This window comes from Pogona vitticeps, chromosome 10 (assembly GCF_051106095.1).
Source record: "Pogona vitticeps strain Pit_001003342236 chromosome 10, PviZW2.1, whole genome shotgun sequence".
Classification (NCBI taxonomy): Eukaryota; Metazoa; Chordata; class Lepidosauria; order Squamata; family Agamidae; genus Pogona; species Pogona vitticeps.
In genome coordinates this window covers 16,203,959-16,222,361 of record NC_135792.1, presented here as the reverse complement: position 1 = coordinate 16,222,361, position 18,403 = coordinate 16,203,959, and the positions used below count along the sequence as shown (strand labels likewise).

The following is an 18,403-nucleotide window of genomic DNA, read 5'->3' as shown; positions in this document are numbered from 1 at the left end:
AAGGAAGAAGACTAAGCACATAATTCTGATCTTTGCCTGAATATACAAGGACTGCCCAGAGCTGCGGGGAGGGATAACATTTCAGTTTTTCAGGGCATCCTAAAGCTAGTTCTACTGATTCAAAAAAGGAATTAAACATAATTCTTTGTGCATTTATGCACATGTGTGTGTATTGGATTTGATAAGCCCCCAGATTCTCTCCAACTAAATGCTTGCTTTCTCCTTGTGAGTCATCATCCTCACAGAAGCTGATGTGGGAGCACTTTGTTTTTCCTTTGTTTGCTTTGGGGAACTCTGCCTACTGCTCTAAAATGGTTTACATACATTATATAATGTATGAGGATTATGCATCTATTATACGTTGTAATGTTTATTTAATTATTTATTTATTCCACAGTTCAGTGTCCCAAGGAAAGTTACAAAATGTTGGGTCAGGAGAGAGTAATATAAACTAAAAAATTAAACATTTAATTAAACAGATAGTAATAAGAATTGATTATTACATTTAAAATGCTTTAAAAACAAAAATGACAATAAACATACACATATTTAAAAGTTTTAAAGAAGAAAAGAAAAGTGCAGTTAAAAACCTTTTTCTTTGCAGCTCGGACAGGCCCAAAAGCTTGTCTTTGCCTGCCAGTGAAAGAATAACGAGGAGGGGGCAACCTACTCTCCCAGGGCAGGAGATGTATAGCCTTGAAGCACTGCAAGGAGTTAGAATTGCCTGTTGCTGTTTTTCCAATGCTCTTTAAGCTCTTTCTTTCTTGTCCTGAATTATTTAACACTTTAAATTAGACATAGGAAGCTGACTTTAAAAAATGTGTATCATCCATGAACTGGCAACTTATTCATAAATCTAATTGATTTAAAGACATAAACTAATGTTTATTTTGTATTCACGAAGGCTTTCATGGCTGGGATCAAATGGTTGTGGTGGGTTTTTTGGGCTCTTTGGCCATGTTCTGAAGGTTGTTCTTCCTAACGTTTCACCAGTCTCTGTGGCCAGCATCTTCAGACGACAGGAGTAGCACTGCTGGACAGAGTGCTACTCCTGTCGTCTGAAGATGCCGGCCACAGAGACTGGTGAAACGTTAGGAAGAACAACCTTCAGAACACGGCCAAAGAGCCCGAAAAACCCACAACATGTCTGGGTGTTTTCAAAAGCCAGTTAAAGACTTGGCTATTCAAGCAGGCCTTCCCTCCAGTCACATTAAGTGATTTCTATATATATATATATATTTTTTCTTTTCCTCATGAGTCATGCCATCTTGGTACTGTGTTGTTTGGAACTACAGTGGGGTCTTGACTTAAGAACGGCTTGAGTTAAGAACATTTTGACTTAAGAACCGCTCTCATAGGAAAATATTGACTTGACTTACATACTTAGATTTGAGTTGAGAACTGAAAAAAAACCATGTGGGAGGCAGGAAAAGTGCAAAATTTGAACTTTCAGTTAACTGTTGGCCAGTGAAAAGGGTGCCTGTCTGCTTCCTCACTCCTCCCAGCGTTTAGAGAGTGGATTGGGAGTCTTCAGACTGCCTGGTACTGCCTGGACTGTATTTTCCCTGCCTTCCCTGAACCTTTCTTGACCTAAGAAAAAAAGAAACAAAATATCCCCCTCTAGTGGTCGAAGGCAGAATAGCAGCTTCCCATTAGTTTCTATGGACGGAAAAGAGCAGATACGGATCAAATGGTTTTCAATGCATTCCTAGGGGAAATGCAGATTTGACCTGAGAACTTTTTGACTTGAGAACCGCCTTCCAATACGGATTAAGTTCTCAAGTCAAGACCCCACTGTAATTGTTATAAGTGTATTTCGAATGATTTTATACATGTTATACTCTTGCGTTTTTATCCATGTAAGCTGCCCCGAGTAGACATTGTCTAGAGGGGCGGAGTAAAAATCTAATAAATAAAATAAAATAATGTTTATTTATTCAATTTATTTCATTAATTGATATCCTGTCTCTGTCCCTTGCACAAGGCAGCTTATTCTATTTATTCAGAAGCCTAGTGCAGCTAAAAAAATAGATACAGTGGTGCCTCGCTTAGCTATTGCTTCATTTAACGAAGAATTCACTTAACGATGTGTTTCTTGGAGGAATTTTCCGCATCGTTTAACGATGTTCTCTATGGGGGATTTTCACTTAACGATCTCTGTTTTCGCTCATTTTAAGTGTCTTAAAATGTTTAAAACCTGTTTTAAATGCTTGGAATCGGTAGTCCCCCTTGTGAAACATGTGCAAACTTAATTTGGCTCTGTTGTGAGTCTTTGTTAATTTTTGGTGATTTTTTGTTTTCCCCATTTTAATCCATTGAAGGGACAGTTCAATGGATTTAAATGGGGAAAACAAAAAATCACCAAAAATTAACGAAGACTCAGAACAGAGCCAAATTAAGTTTGCACATGTTTCACAAGGGGGACTACCGATTCCAAGCATTTAAAACAGGTTTCAAACATTTTAAGACACTTAAAAATTAGCGAAAACGGAGATCGGAAAGCCATTCAAAAGCACTGCAGCCAGCTGCAATGCTTTTGAATGGCTTTCCGTTGGGGGAAACATTGTTTCACTTAGCGATGTTTCCTATGAGGATTTTCACTTAAGGACGGTAATCCGTTCCCATTGGAATGGATTAACCAGTTTTCAATGCATTCCTATGGGAAATGGTGTTTCGCTTAATGATGTTTTCCATAGCGATGGTTTTTTTGGAACCAATTAACATCGTTAAGTGAGGCACCACTGTAATATGTTAAGTACTATACAAGTGTGATACAAGGATATCTGCAAGCGGGATCTGAAGGCCTTAGGAATGGACTTCAGCAGATGGGAAACCTTGACATTGGAGCATTCAGCCTGGAGGCAGGCGGTGTAGCATGGCCTCTCCATTTTGAAGAGACCCTTGTGCAGCAGGCCGAGGCAAAGAGGCAGTCCCCAAACCAGCAAAATCAAGGAGCTGGACAGGGGGCAGATTGTATTTGTCTTCAGTGTGGAAGGAATGGTCACTCTTGAACTGGCCTCCTCAGCCACACAAGACACTGTTCCAAGACCCCTATTCAGAGCACATTACCATAGTCTCTCAAGACTGAAGGATGCCTGCACACAATAAGTGCAGTTAGGTGAATTAGGTGAAGGTGTTACATTCCAATTAGAGATGAGGACGAATAAAAAAACAGAAGCTGGCAACTTTCTGCAAGCATCAGATTGTGATTCTGTCAGTTAATTTAAATGTAACCAGAATTTTAAATCAAATTGGATAGAAGGCACACCTTTAAAAATGGAAGGGGGGGCAGGAAACTACAGGCCGGTTAGCCTAACGTCTGTTCCTGGGAAGATGATGGAAAGTCTCGTCCAAGATAAAATCTTAAAACACATAAAAGAACAAGCCTTGCTGAGGGAAAATCAGGATGTGCTCTGTAAAGGTAATAATTCTTTGAAAAGGTCAAGAGACATGTGGATGCAGGCAAACCAGTGGATATTGTCCATCTGGATTTTCAGAGGGCGTTTGACATGGTCCCTCACCAAAGGCTGCTGAGAAAACTTCAGTCAGGGGATAAGAGGGCAGGTCCTCTTATGGACTGAGAATTGGTTGAGAACCAGGAAACAGAGAGTAGGTGTCAATGGGCAATTTTCACAATGGAGAGAGGTGAAGAGTGGAGTGCCCCAGGGATCTGTCCTGGGACCGGTGCTTTTCAACCTGTTCATAAATGACCAGGGGACAAGGATAAGCAGTGGGGTGGCCAAGTTTGCAGATGACACGAAACTTTTCCGGGTGGTGAAGACCAGAAGGGATTGTGAAGAGCTCCAGGAGAATCTCTCCAAACCAGGAGAATGGGCAAAAAATGGCAAATGCGTTTCAGTATAAGAAAATGTAAAGTAATGCACATTGGGGCAAAAAAAAAATCAAAACTTTAGTGATCAGTTGATGGGTTCTGAGCTGTCCATGACGGATCAGGAAAGAGATCTTGGTGTGCTGGTGGAAAGCTCAATGAAAGTGTCAACCCATTGTGCGGCGGCAGTGAAGAAGGCCAATTCCATGCTAGGAATCATTCAAAAGGGGATTGAAAATAAAACAGCCAACATTATAAAGCCATTGTACAAAATGCTGATAAGGCCGCACCTGAAGTATTGCGTACAGTTCTGGTCGTCGCACCTCAAAAAAGACATTGTGGAACTGGAAATGGTGCAGAAGAGAGCGACTAAAATGATGACTGGGCTGGGGTACCTCCCTTATGAGGCAAGGCTACAGCGTTTGGGGCTCTTTAGTCTAGAGCAGGCTTGTCCAACCTGTGGCCCGAGGGCCGCATGCGGCCCAGGTCAGCTCGTAATGCGGCCCAGTGCAATTTTTTTATTTTTAAAGAAATTCCAAAGTTTCAAGTTACACTGCTGTCGCTTGCGGCCGGAATATGGCTGGGGCTGTCACAACAGTAGAGGGGGAGAGACAGAAGGAAGAAAGGAGTGCGAGGGGAGGGGACAGGGGGGCTGCATGACTGCATTGCGCCATCCCCGTCAATAGGTGGACCCCCTCCTGTCTGAGATCGCAGCTGCTCGTAAGCGTGCTTGGAGCGGGGCTGCGGAGGACGGCTAAGGCTGCCCCCCATGTGGCCCAAAGCAAATGTAGTTGCGGCCCAAACCAAATTTTCATCTTCTAATGTGGCCCAGGGAAGGTGAAAGGTGGACACCCCTGGTCTAGAGAAAAGGCGCCTGAGGGGGGAACATGATTGAGAATTATAAAATTATGCAAGGGATGGATAAAGTGGATAGAGGGAAGCTCTTTTCCTTCTCGCGTAATACTAGAATCAGGGGACATCCATGTAAATTGAATGCTGGGAGAGTGAGAATAGACAAAAGAAAATATTTCTTGACCCAGAGTGTTGTCAGTCTGCGGAACTCCATGCTACAGGATGTGGTGGTGGCATCTGGCCTAGATGCCTTGAAAAGGGGATTGGACAGATTCCTGGAGGAAAAGTCCATCGCAGGTTATAAGCCACGATGGGGATGTGTAATCTCCAGGCTTAAAAAAGAAGGGACCTCAACATGCCAGATGCAGGGGAGTTGTATCAGGAGACAGGTACTGTATCTAGTTGTCTTGTGTGCTCCCAGAGGCATCTGGTGGGGCCCCTGTGAGATACAGAAAGATGGACCAGACAGGCCCTTGGCCTGATCCAGCAGGGCTCTTATGTTCTTAAACATCCTATCAGCTTCTAAATGTGAATTGTCTTTTGTAGTTTAACTCTCAGATATTTCCCTTCACCTCAAAAATATCAGAAATCCAAGTTCCATGTCTTTAGACTAAGGGCCTGATCACACTAGCCAAATGTACCCCAGTTCTAACAATTCTTTCCATACTTCTGTTGTACTGAATCGCAGCCACATGGTATAGAGAGCATTCATATTCATTTTAATATTACTGATTCATTTCTTCCTATTTGAAATCTTATGGCCTGCTACACAGTGGAACTGATTTATTTTCTCTCTTGTTTCCTGGGGTAGCGCAGCCCCTTACTTTTAAAAATTTATATATTTTACTGATACATCAATATGTTGGGAAGGGGTTCCCGTTCAGGAACATTTTATCTATGGTGCCAGCAACTCTTGAAGAAATGCATTACACATAATGGGCCCAGCCCCCCCTTCCATGCCAGACAGTCAGTGGAGTGATGTAATACCTACCAATGCACTAGCATACTTGGAAGAGTTTGGGTACTTCCCCAGCTGTAAAGCCATTGAGATATGTTTACAAATGTAAACATATACCAGCTACGATATCTTTTAAAAATAATTACAGGGCAGCTGCATGGCAATAATGGTGGCTGCTTTCCCCAGGGACTTGTTAGTAGAAAGGAACCAATAGGGATGGTCACACATGTAATGCGAGTAAGGAATGATCTGATATGTCATTGGAAAAAAATTACACAACACTCCCAGTGACGTGGAAGTAAACTACAAATATGTATATAGCTGACTTGAAAAATTATTTGTTCATGGTCATGTGATCAGAAATTTATGCAATGATCTAACTGGGGTATAACTGGGGTATATTTGACTAGTGTGATCAGGTCGTAAGGTGAAGAAAATATTGGTAGTGGCAGCCTTTGATTATTTTAAAAAGGAAGTTTCTCATAGCCTGTTAGACGTTGTAAGAAGTACAACAATATATGTACCTTCATTATAGTGGCAATTTAACTAAAACATTCATGATGATTCCCAAACAACGTAAGGAAAACGTGATTTTTTTCAACTTATTCTGGCAAGTTGCTGGTTCTACTGCAAATTCCAACCAGGTAGGCAACTACAATCTTTCATGTATGTTTTTATTAGATTTCCTATAATTTGTTGTTGTAGGTTCTCACACACTACATCTGAACACAGAGTTCTAACTCCTGTCCTCTGAAGTTGCCGGCCACAGAGACTGGCGAAACGTTAGGAAGCAAAACCTTCAGAACAAGGCCAAACAGCCCGAAAAACCCACAACAACCATCGGATCCCAGCTGTGAAAGCCTTTGAGAATACTCCTATAATTCTTCACCATTTTCTTTGCTGGACCAAAATCATCTAGTGGGCTAAAGCTACCCGCCCCGATCTAAAATGTGGAGGCACAAGTGCCACAAAAGTTGCTAATCCTGCTTTTCAGTGCAAAAGATGCAGCAGATTAAGCACACTAGAAAAGTAAAAGCTTCTATGAAAAGCAAAAGATTCCAACAATGTAAGATACTTACAATTATTTGCAACTGTGAGCATAATGAATGAGCATATTGGACGAATTATCTGAGACTTCACACAATTTTGTAGCCAGTCTTTTGCATGTGGAAAAACCAAAGTGCAAATTTTCTGATTGTCCTCTGTAAATGAGAAAACAGTGATTTATATTTAATACTGTGTTTGAAAATAACCTTGTGTTTTCCTCACATTTGCTAGCAGACAAATAACGAAAGCAAATAAGGTTACCATTCTGGGGATTATTGACACACGCACAGAGAGTACTGCAAACTGAAGACCACAGATGATAATGGTTAATATTTTGATCCAAAAGATTCACTTCAGATACTGAAAGAATTGTTCTGTTTTGGGGAGATAAAACATAATGAGAAAGCAATTGAAGTGTATGAAAATATCTTTGATATCAGTAACTTTGTTTCCTTACCTGAATAATTGTAGGAGAACATCTAGGCAACCAGATTTTCTGACACTTGTTTGCCCACTCTCTATAAAATGAAAATATACTGACATATAATTTTTAAAAATGAAATATTTGACATACTGGATGCATTGATATGATATACTGTAAAGAAAAGATACACTACCAAAAGTGGCTTTCTCATATTTCTTTTTGTGCAAATCTGTAAAACTAAGGAGAGATGGTTTATAATTAAGCCCAAAGCCTGGATCCTGAAGACTTCTTGGTTTAGTGTTTGTTTTTAATTCACAAACTGTTATCTGCTTGTAAATTAAAAATAAGTACTAAACCAAAGATCATGAATATGAAAACAAAACTTTAAATACTAAAGATAAAGTAGTAGCGGTCATTAAACCGACTTGACAATAGCCCATCCACTAGTTGACTAACAGCAGTTTCCATTAAAAGCAAACTGAAACCATCAAGACTTAGTTAGTCTACTGCTGGATAATTCAGTGGTTTAGGTCTCTGGCTGTGGTGCCAGAGGTTGGGAGTCTGATTCCCCTCTTGTGCCTCCTTGACAGGGGCTGGATTCAGTGATAAATAGGGTCCCTTACAACTCTGCAGTTTTAAGATGGTGAAGATGATGATAATGATGATGATTTCAAATAAATCAACAATATACACAAACACTATTCTCTATGAAAAAAGCTTCATAGTGACAGAGCCACCACTAGAAAGGCCTCGGTTCTTGGGCTCACTGGTCTGTATCTGGGCAGTGCCTCCGTCACTTATTGTAAAGTGCAGATAACTGTGGTCTTTAGGTTAAATTGGTCTCAAAACACTTTAGGAATTCCAATTGCTACTTTCAATCAATTTTGGAAATGCACTGGCAACAATTGCAAGTGGTATAGAATCAGTGTTACATTTTCCATTTGCTGTTTATTTTATACATTAAATAAATAAATTATCATCAGCCATCAAGAGGAGTTTCTTAACATCCAAAAACGCAACAAAACAATTCTGCTTTTCATCCCCTCCTGACTCTCTGCAGGGATGTCATACTTTGCAGGGACCCAGGAACAGAATTCCAAAGCAAAGAAAAATATATTTTCCTAATATATTTCAGCTTGACAAGCTTAATTGTTGGTACCATTGGAAGATCCATTCCTGGTGACCTAAATTCACCCAGGGGCACACATGGATTGAGGTGGTCCAGTAGGTATGTAAGTCTCATACCATGTAGGACTTTAAAAGTCACCAAGACCTTGAATTGAATTCAGAAAACCACTGGCAGCCAATGCAGCTGGCACAGAATAGGTGTCATATGATCACAATATGAGGAGCCTTTCAATAGCCCAGCTGTTGCATGTTGGACCAGCTGTAGCTTCTGAGTTGACTTCAGAGAGAGCCCCACATAGATTAGATTAGAATAATCTAACCTTAGGGTTACAGTTGAATGGATCAATGTCACCACACTTGACTTCTCCAAGAAAGGACAACGTTTCCAGACTGAAGAGAAATGATAATATGCTGACCTGGCCACAGTTCCCACTTGTTTCTCCAAGAGGACCATCTAGTTTAATAAGACACCCAATAAGATCTGGTTCACAAGGAGAATTTTTTTTCTGTAGAAATCATTAGAGAAGTAACAGTAGGGTTTCTGATATATGAAATGTATCATAGTGAGATGATGCCTACGGAACTGATACTTACAGAAATATGAGATGCTAGCCACTTAATTGTTTCCAGTCTTCTTCTAACTAACCCAGTTGAGAGGGACAAAAATTTATTGTATTTTACCCCAAATCACGTGTAATGCATACTTTGTTTCCAAAATTAGATCTTGCCAAATTGCCTTTAAAATTTATTCATTCTATAGCAGTGCAATCTATGTGTCTGACACGTGGCACTGATTTACTTACTGTTGCAATTTGGAACATATTTAGAAAAAGTTACAAACTTGTTTATATGCAATTTAGAGAACAGGATTTACAAGTATTGAACTGTGAGTTTAATTGATCCTAAGAAGTCTAACCCAGCTTATTATATTTAAAAATTGTTATTTAAATTAGTTTTCAGTACTGTATTTGGGTGACTTTAAATTATATATATGGAGAGGAAGGGAGTCTTACTGTTATTTGAAACCAGCACTAGTAGTACATAAACAGACAATCTTTTCAATTTCACACTGGAATTCTGATCAGTTAAGAATATATAAAGGTCTTCAAATAGTCCAGAAGTACATAACATCTGTTGGCAGAACACTGAAAAAAAATGCAGTTGCAAAATTAATGTTCAACATTAACTGAATAAAATTTAATAGAGAAACAAATATCATAAAAACTGCCCACTAAAAAAATCTTAAACAAATGCTGCAATACCTTTACCAATTTGGCTAGGAAAAAGTCCTATTAATCTTAATTACAATAACAATAAAAACAATAACTATGTGAATTTGACATATTCTGTTACTAGTTTCTCATGTTGGCATTGTATTCATGTAGTTTTATTTTACTCACTACACCCTACTGAATCACAAACCAAGAAGTCCTAAACCAATCAGGGCTTTATATGTGAAAACCCAAACCTTGAATTTGGTACAGAAAGTAACAGGGAGCCAATGCAAGTGAGCCAGGATCGACAATATGGTCAAGTTTACCTACCCAAGAAATCAGCCTGGCTGCCACACTTTGTACCAGCTGTACCATCTTCAAGGACAGCATCATTACAGCATTGTAGTAATCATTTTTTGAGATTACCAGTGTAGGAACCAGTGCTGGCAGGGATTTCCTGTCCAGATACAGTGGGGTCTCGACTTACGAACGACCCTACTTGCGAACAATTCAACTTACAAACCCGCCCTATAGGGGAAATAAGGACTCGACATACGAACTTCCCTCGAGTTACGTACAGGAAAAAAAGTGTCCCCTCCCCTTAAAGGCTTCTGGACGGGGGAAAAGGGTCAGAAACTTAAAAATAAATAAAAGAAAGTCATTTACCAGGCCTTGGTAGCCCCCAAACAGCAGGAAAAAGAGCAGGAAACAGCTGAAAGCCAACACCCAGAAGGGAGCCTGACAGCCATTTTGTGATTTTCCCCTGCTCCTGCAGCCTCCTCTCCCCACCTATCAGCTGATGGGCTGGCTCTGAAGAGGCTTGGGGAGGCTTGCTCAGCACCTAAAAAGCCTGCCTGTGTGTCTTTGTGCTGAAAAAATCAGCACAACATGCTTTAAAACATGATTTAAAATCGGCTTTGTTGAAAAAAAAGATTTCTAAAGTGCTTTGCAAACTGTTCCCTGCCTTCCTCCTCGTTTCCTGAACCTAAGGGAAAAAAGAAAAAATATCTCCCTCTAGTGGCAGAAAGCGGAATAGCAGCTTCCCATTAGTTTCTATGGACAGAAAAGAGCAGATATAGATTAAATGGTTTTCAATGCATTCCTATGGGAAATGCAGATTCGACCTAAGAACTTTTCAACCTAAGAACCACCTTGCAATACGTATCAAGTTCGTAAGTCGAGACCCCACTGTAAAGGCACAACTGAGCAATCCACCTAAATTGGAAAAAGGCAGCTCTGACCACAACAGATATATGTTGTTCTAGCAAGGGTGCAGAAGCAAAAAGCACTCCTAAGTTGCAAACCTGGTATTTTAGGAGTAGTGTAACCCCATCCAAACCAGGCAAGGCAGGAGAACCTTCCAAAATCAGGATATCCATCTTGTCAGGATTCAGCTTCAATCTTTTATCTGTAGTCCAGCCCTTTATCATACTAGACAGCCCCCAAGGGCCTGGACAACATCTGCTGCAGATGAGGCAAAGTAAAGATAGAGTTGTGAGTCACTAGCATATTGATGGCAGCAAACTCCAGAACTCTGGATGACCTCTACCAGCAGCTTCATATAGATGTTAAAAAGCATTGGGGAGATGATCGATCCCTGTGGGATCCCATAACCTAAAGGGTCAAGACAGCGTCCCCGAATTGAATCATCTGGCCATGACCATCAAGAAAGAACCAGAACCAGAGTAATGTGAGATCTCTGATCCCCAATTCTGACAGTCCTGACAGTCTATCCAGAAAGATATTGAGGTCAATGGTATCAAAATCTGAGAGATCCAAGAGAATCAACAAGGTTGTACTTCTCCTGTTGGTCTCCCTTAAAAGGTCATCATGCAGCACAACCCGTGCAGTTTCAGTACCATGGCACAGCCTGAACCCTGACTGAAAAAGATCCTGACAATTGGTTTCCTCCAAGGACACCTGCAACTGATCTGCCACAAGCCTCTCAATTAACTTGCCCCAAAAGGGGATATTAGCAACAGGTTTGACGTTGTTCAAGCCATCCATTGTTAAATTAGATTTCTTAAGAATGGGCTGAACTGTGCTTTCTTTCAGGCAGGCATATGACCTTCCTGAAAAGACATGCTAATTATCAAATCAAATTAACCATTCAGTCATATCTGACCTTTGGCAATTCCTGAGCCAGTTCTCTCTATGATTTCTGATCTTGAAATGCTTCTTTTACTTGCTTTATATTTTGGTCAGTGTCTGCTTTGACTGCATCCGACCAACATGTTATTTGGCATCCTCGTCTTTTACCAATGACCATTCCTAGCATAACATCTTTCTCCAATGATACTGATCGCGTGACATGGCTGAAATAACTAAGTCTTAAGTTTTGGTATTTTGCCTTCCAGTGACATGTCTGGCTTTAAGTGCTTCAGCACTTCTTTATTTATTATCTTTGCAGTCCATGGAATGTGCAAGAGCACATAGCTTCAACACCATAGCTCAAAAGAATAGATTTTCCTTCTGTCCATCTTCTTCATCATCCAACTTTCATAGCCATATGTAGTTATGGAGAACATGGTGGTGTGAACTAATCTGCACGTAGTCATCAAGATGACATCCTTACTTTTCCATATTTAATTCATACTCATTGCTCTGTGACACAGATGTTTTATTTCTTGGCTGCTATTGCCGTTTTGATTTACCAAATAACATAAACAGATGAATTCTTCCACACATTCAACCTCCTTTCCACCAATTACTGTTTTGATGTTTCAATTCTTTGCAGTTGTCATGAGTTTGGTCTTTTTAATATTCAAAAACAGGCCAAACTTCTTGCTTTCTTCTTTGAGTTTCACGATCAGATACTTTAGACCTTCCTGGGTTTCTGAGAGGAGGGTTGTATTATCTGCATATCGAAGGTTATTGATGTTTCTTTCATCAGTTTTTCCCCAAATTTTGATTCTGTCAGGATATTGTAATTTTTATAGGCCTGAACCTGGATAAATGTGTTATTAATGAGCTGCCATTGTGAACAGATGTGTGTATGCTGAGTCACTGTGACTGCTGAGAAGATGATGCAATGTCTGAAGATGAGAAGACACCCAGGTGCAGAAGACGATGTCATGTGTCTTCTGATTGGACTAAAGAAGCCTTGTATATGTATATAAGTGAACAGTGTGTTCATAGATTTCTCTTCTCTCTCCACCATTTGCTGTTATCCTCTATGCTGGTTTGTTTAATGATTTCCTGCCATGCTGAAGTGATGCCAGCCTGTATATACTGTACTTGTAAATATTGTAAATACACCCGTCTTGCTAAAGAAGAAGAACGTGTGTCTTCAATTACCGTATTTTTCGCTCCATAAGACGCACCTTTCTATAAGACGCAGCAATTTTTTAGGAGAAGAAAACAGGAAAATATAATCTGTTTTCTTCGCTCCATAAGATGCACAGACTTTCCAACCCCCTGTTTTGTGGGGGAAAAGTGCGTCTTATGGTGCGAAAAATACGGTAACTCTGTGCATTTTCCTGTCGCCAAATCCTGACAGATTCTTCTAACTCCAGCTTTCTGATGATCAGCATACAAGTTGAATAAGAGCAGTGGCATGATGCAACCTTGCTGCACACCTTTCTCCATCTTAAACCAGTATCTCCATATTGAGTTTGTGCAGTCAGTGGCTTCCTGATTTTTATATAGTGATTTCACCAACTTCACCAAAAGTACTGACACTCTTCTAGGGCTCTCCATAATTTGTCATGGTGGACACAGCTGAAAGCTTTCCTATAATCGATGAAGCACATGTAGATGTTCTTTTGATATTAATAGCATTTTTCCATTATTCATAGAACATTTGCAATGTGATCATGGGTGTTCTCAATGGAAACCAGCTTGGACATCTGGCAATTCCATTTCAATGACTGGTGCCAGGCATTGTTCTATAATTTTTAGGAAGATCTTACTAGCGTGAGAGATGAGAGCAAACGTGCAGTAGTTAGAACAATCCTTTTAATTTCCCCCCTTTTAGTAACAGAATAAACACTGGTTGTTTCCAGTTTTGTGACCCTATGTTGGTTTCCTAAATTTTCTGGCACGAGATTATGATCATTGCCATTGGTATTGGCCTCAGCAATTGTACAGAGATGTTATTGACCCTTGGGGCTTAGTTATTTGGCAGATGGTTCATTGCCCACATGACCAGCTATCAAGTATAACTGGTTCTGGTTCTATTTCCTTCTCCTCCTCAGTTTGATGTTGCCCCTCTTTGCTGGTGGCATACAGTTCTGCCACATATTCTTGCCATCTGTTCTTGACACCTTCTTGATCAGACAATTCTTCCCTTACTTATCCTTGATGATACTTAATATGTTAATATGCATGGTCAATTCAATATTTCTTTATTTTATGTAATTAGATTATAATCCAATGCATATTTAATCATATGCAAGCCACTAGGGTTCTCTAGTATTGTGGCCTTATATACACATTCAATTCCAATGACTTGAGAGTAGGCCTGTATAGATCAGAGTGTAAGAGCATTTTCTCATGCTGTTGAATCAAAAAAATAAGGAATGGTGATTTATTAAAATGTCCAGCCTAAAAAAAGTTCTATTAGACTTCAGAGCTTGCCTGTTTTTTATATTTCAGTGGTCCAGTTATAATACACATCTCTATTTTGGGGTTCAACTCACATAGCTTATTTGATTTCCCTTTTGTTGTTGCATGCTAGTGTTAAGCCAACTTCACATAAATGCATCTGAAAAAGTTGGCTACAGTCTATAAAACTTATCCCAAATTAAAATTGTTAGTTTCTGAAGTACCATAAGATTGGTTGTTGTGGGGTTTTCAGGTTCGGGTTGTTGTGGGTTTTTCGGGTACCATAAGATTCCTTGTTGTTTTCACATTAAAAATGTCACAATAGTCATTGATAAATATTCTAAACAATATCTTGACATCATTAATTATATGTATGGTTTAATTCTGAGTAAACTCCTTTATTGTGTGAACTCAATCACAATTTCCTACTATCAATTATTTTCTTAACTGTTAAAAATTCTTGTTCCTCTTATTTTGCTTGTCTTCCGCAGCCCCAATTCAATCTGGGGTTATGTTTCAGTTATCAGCTATGAAGATTATCTCAGCTGGAGAAATTCTCACATGACCAGACATAGAATAACTTTCATAAATTATTAAATATATTTTAAAACCGCATACTTGCAGAAATTGATAAGCAGAAACAAAATATGATGCCTTAAAGAACAAAATATAAGAATAAAATTGTGTATTACCATTATTCTCAGCTAAACCTCCCAATGTAAATAAAGCAGCTTCCTTCACCATACTGTGTAGACTTGACTTTGCAAGGTTATGAACAAAGAGCAAACCACCTATTTCTCGAAAATAATCACTTGCATCACCTGTAGGAAAGACAGACAGAATTAAGTTTTTTCTTTTAAAAAATGCATTACTTCTGTCATAATACATACAGTAACAGAGGGCGAAAACACAGAGAAACCCAGTTAAACTTGTAGTACTCTATATCTTACTGTTTTGTTGACAAACGGAATAAATAGTAACCAAGGATTCTTTCTGAGAAGCAGGATTGTCCATTTGATATTTCAGACATTCAAGTAGCAAATTCAGATCAGTTTTCACATCTATAAGGATAAAGAAAATACATTTCCAAATTATTTTATTATATATTATTTATTATATTTTACCCCATCGTTTCTCCTCAGGTAGTGCTAAACAAACTTACAATCATAAAACATAATAAAAACAAAAAGTATGCTCTCATTCCCTTCTAGCACCATCTTACATTGAAATAAATTTAAGATGGCGAGTGGCAGTGAGAGGCAGCTAGTTTGAGGATGGGCAGGCACAGGATAACGCCTTAGGTGCAATGATTCTAAAAGCCTCAACTGATATACAACACAGTTTAAAAATAGATGGAATGTTTTCCCAAAACAATACAGACAGAGAAACTACCACATGACTTTAAACTAAATTTAAACACTTAAAAAACTTCAATCTCTTCCTTGCTATGTTTCTATAGTGTAACCATGCTCTCCTCCCACTTGGCGCACTTGTGTCCCTGGAAGGAAGAGCTTTTCTTCAAGCAGAACATCTACTCTCGCAGAGGCTTCTTTTCTCATGGAATCATTCTCCGTAATTGCGTACAACACCCCAGGACTTCTCCTTAGGCTTGTGCCTTTTCCCTTTAGAAGCCTTATGGTTTGGTATGAGTGGGTAACTGCTGGCACCCTTGCCAGGCATCTGCCCTCACTGAAGAAAAAGAGACCTGCAAGTTTGCAGTAGAAGAACTGGATCATATCCTGTGCACAATCAGACAGCTGGCCTGGGAGTGGGACAATGACCTAGTAAGAACTAACAACCAGCTTCCCAGAGGCTCGTGCCCATCTCTACTAGGCACCTAGACTGGGGAAGAGGGTCTTCCAGCACCCCAGCCCCAGAAAAGGCTCCAGCACCACAGGCTGCATGGCACCCACGATGCCCGATAGGTCCTTGTTGCCCACTCCCACCCAAATGAGTCACTGGCAGTGCAAATGCCAACACAAGACGAGATGGAGGTTCTCTGAGGCGTCAACAGCCAACACTCACCAGCCGCCTCTACTGACCCTCACTGAAAGGCTCCAAGCCCAGTCCTGATTGTTTCCATGGGATTCCTGCAGGAAACTCAGCCTGCTATGTGTGGGAGGGCAGTGACAACGAACTGGTGTTGGAAGCACCAAATTCAATTAAAAGCACTCCTACCAGCAACCTGGAGCTGACTGAGTTATTGGTGGGAGATCCTGAGGCTGCTGGTTCTGCCAGGGATGAAAGCAGGAGGCCTCACAGACTGGCAGAATCACAGCCTCCTTCTTTTACTGAGCCATCTTCTTCTTAGGTTTAGATTTCTGGCCCACCAGGGATTCAGGATGTGGAAATTCCTACCACATAAAGTTCAGGGGTTTTTGAGTCATCCTAACTAAAGACTCTTCCCACAGAGCCATGACCGAATGGTCTCTTTTAGGGGCTTAGAATCAAAGAATCATAGAATTGTAGACAGATATATAAAGACAGATTCATTAAGGAAATAACCCCCTCATTAATTGATCCAAATGTAATTTCCTTAGGATAACTAAAAGAGACTCAAAGGAAAAATAAAACAAATTCTTGAAAAATGAGCAGGGAGATCTCTCTAAAAAGGCACAGTTTTTCACTTAGGTTTGACCAAAACTAACAAAAAGTAAAGTATAATTTTAAATATGGAACAATATTGGCAAACTTACCACACTGGATTTTCCATTCTCTTCCACTTTGCATTTTGGCTTAATTTTGTTCTTAGTATTTAACTGCAATTAAAAATGGGGACAGGAAACATGAGTGCCATTTGCTTTACCAAAGTACTTCAGGGTTTTAAAACAATGAGGAAAATATGTTGCATTTGCTCAAGTCAATCCTACCCCAGGACCGGACCATCCACCCATGCGTCTTGCTGTAGCACTGGTCCTGCTCATCCCTCCAATGGGACCCAGAGCTCCACTCTCTTCCTGCTCAGCTGGCCACTCCAGACAGGGGGTGGGAGGACGTGTCTCACCGCATGACTGCTGAGTGGCCAGCTGAGCAGGAAGAGAATGAATCTCCAGGCCCCATTGGAAGGCTGGGTGGGACTGATACAAGATACATTAGTACAGCAATCCCCAACCCCCGGTCCTCAGCCCAGCCCCGGTCCCTGGCTTGGGCCAGACCGGGACACTGAGACCTCCCCCCGCCCCCCCCATGTGCACTCACCCCTGCGCCACCCGTTTGCACCTGCGTGTGCGCTCCAGCTTGCCCGCACGAGCGCCGCATCGCCATTTGAAACTTATCCATTAACAAGCAGGGGCTGCAGTTACATCTACAGGGCCTGTATCAACTACAGTGTAAGTCAGAGCAGATCTGAGCAATACTGCCTGCAAAGTGCTGTGGAAATATCTCACAGTGAGCTCTTGTGTGGTCTGCATTCTCTTCCTGGGGGCTGGCATATACTAGGCTCTTGACCACACAAAAGACTTCCACTTGGCAACTCTTTGCAGATACAGCGGTGGCAGAGAAGAATGAATTTTTCACCACCACCACTGCCATGGAATAGTATCATGGAAGACGACTGCAACGACACCTCCCCAACCCCCAGATCTTGCTTACTGCTGCACAGAGAACCTGGTGGACAAGGCTGGGTGAGTTTGACACCCCCAGCTTCATCCAACCAAGTCTCTATAGCTGTTGTTTTTTCATTTACCGATCTGGCACTTAGCAGTAGCATTCCTTGCCCACTGATATATAAGGTTTTAACAAGTTTTTGTCCCATTACATCACAGAGTAAGAACTGTCCAAAGACACAGTTGTAATCTGTTGAGACCATAAATGTGTTTCCCAAGCCAAGAAAGAAAGAAAGAAAGAAAGAAAGAAAGAAAGAAAGAAAGAAAGAAAGAAAGAAAGAAAGAAAGAAAGAAAGAAAGAAAGAAAGAAAGATCAACCATCACTTTCCTTTTTCTGTGGCTTGGCCTGCTACAATTCTGTTTTCTTGTCCTGGACAAGCCTTGCAAGTTGGTAACATTGCACAGCGGCACAGCTACCCAGTGGGGGCTGCCTTCTGCCTCTGTATGTTCCATTGGACCCACCCCAACCCTGCCACATTGCTCACCAGGCTCAAATACTTTATTGCTTTGACCACTTTGGTCATCTAACTTCCACCAATTTAAAACATAATTGCCAATAATAATATATACACAAGCATGGTGCCAGCTGAACAAACACAATGCCAGCAGATTAAAAAGTACAAATACAAAACAAAATAGGAAAGAATTAAATGTAGACACAATTTCAATTTTAAAAAGCCAAATCATTTCATGTGGGTCTTCAGATGAGGTATGAGGTATTCCCACATGCTCACCAGAGTTCTTGGTTATGTTGTTTAAAGTTTTCATTAAAAGTAGAAATGGTATTTCAAGTGTGTAAGA

At 40.4% G+C, this 18,403-nt stretch overlaps 1 protein-coding gene across 1 annotated transcript in view; it reads right to left on the bottom strand.

Annotated features, from left to right (window-relative positions):
* TERB1 (telomere repeat binding bouquet formation protein 1) overlaps window positions 1–16,756 on the bottom strand; it is a 59,946-nt gene extending 43,190 nt beyond the window's left edge. The window contains exons 1-7 of the mRNA XM_078380400.1: window positions 16,694–16,756; window positions 14,948–15,058; window positions 14,690–14,818; window positions 9,252–9,383; window positions 7,144–7,204; window positions 6,948–7,060; window positions 6,719–6,841 (exon numbers count right to left, since the gene is read on the bottom strand). Of these exons, the coding sequence (XP_078236526.1) occupies window positions 6,719–6,841; window positions 6,948–7,060; window positions 7,144–7,204; window positions 9,252–9,383; window positions 14,690–14,818; window positions 14,948–15,058; window positions 16,694–16,727 (703 nt within the window). The 5' untranslated portion in view covers window positions 16,728–16,756. The remainder of the gene's footprint in view (window positions 1–6,718; window positions 6,842–6,947; window positions 7,061–7,143; window positions 7,205–9,251; window positions 9,384–14,689; window positions 14,819–14,947; window positions 15,059–16,693) is intronic.
* Window positions 16,757–18,403: the final 1,647 nt, after the last annotated feature.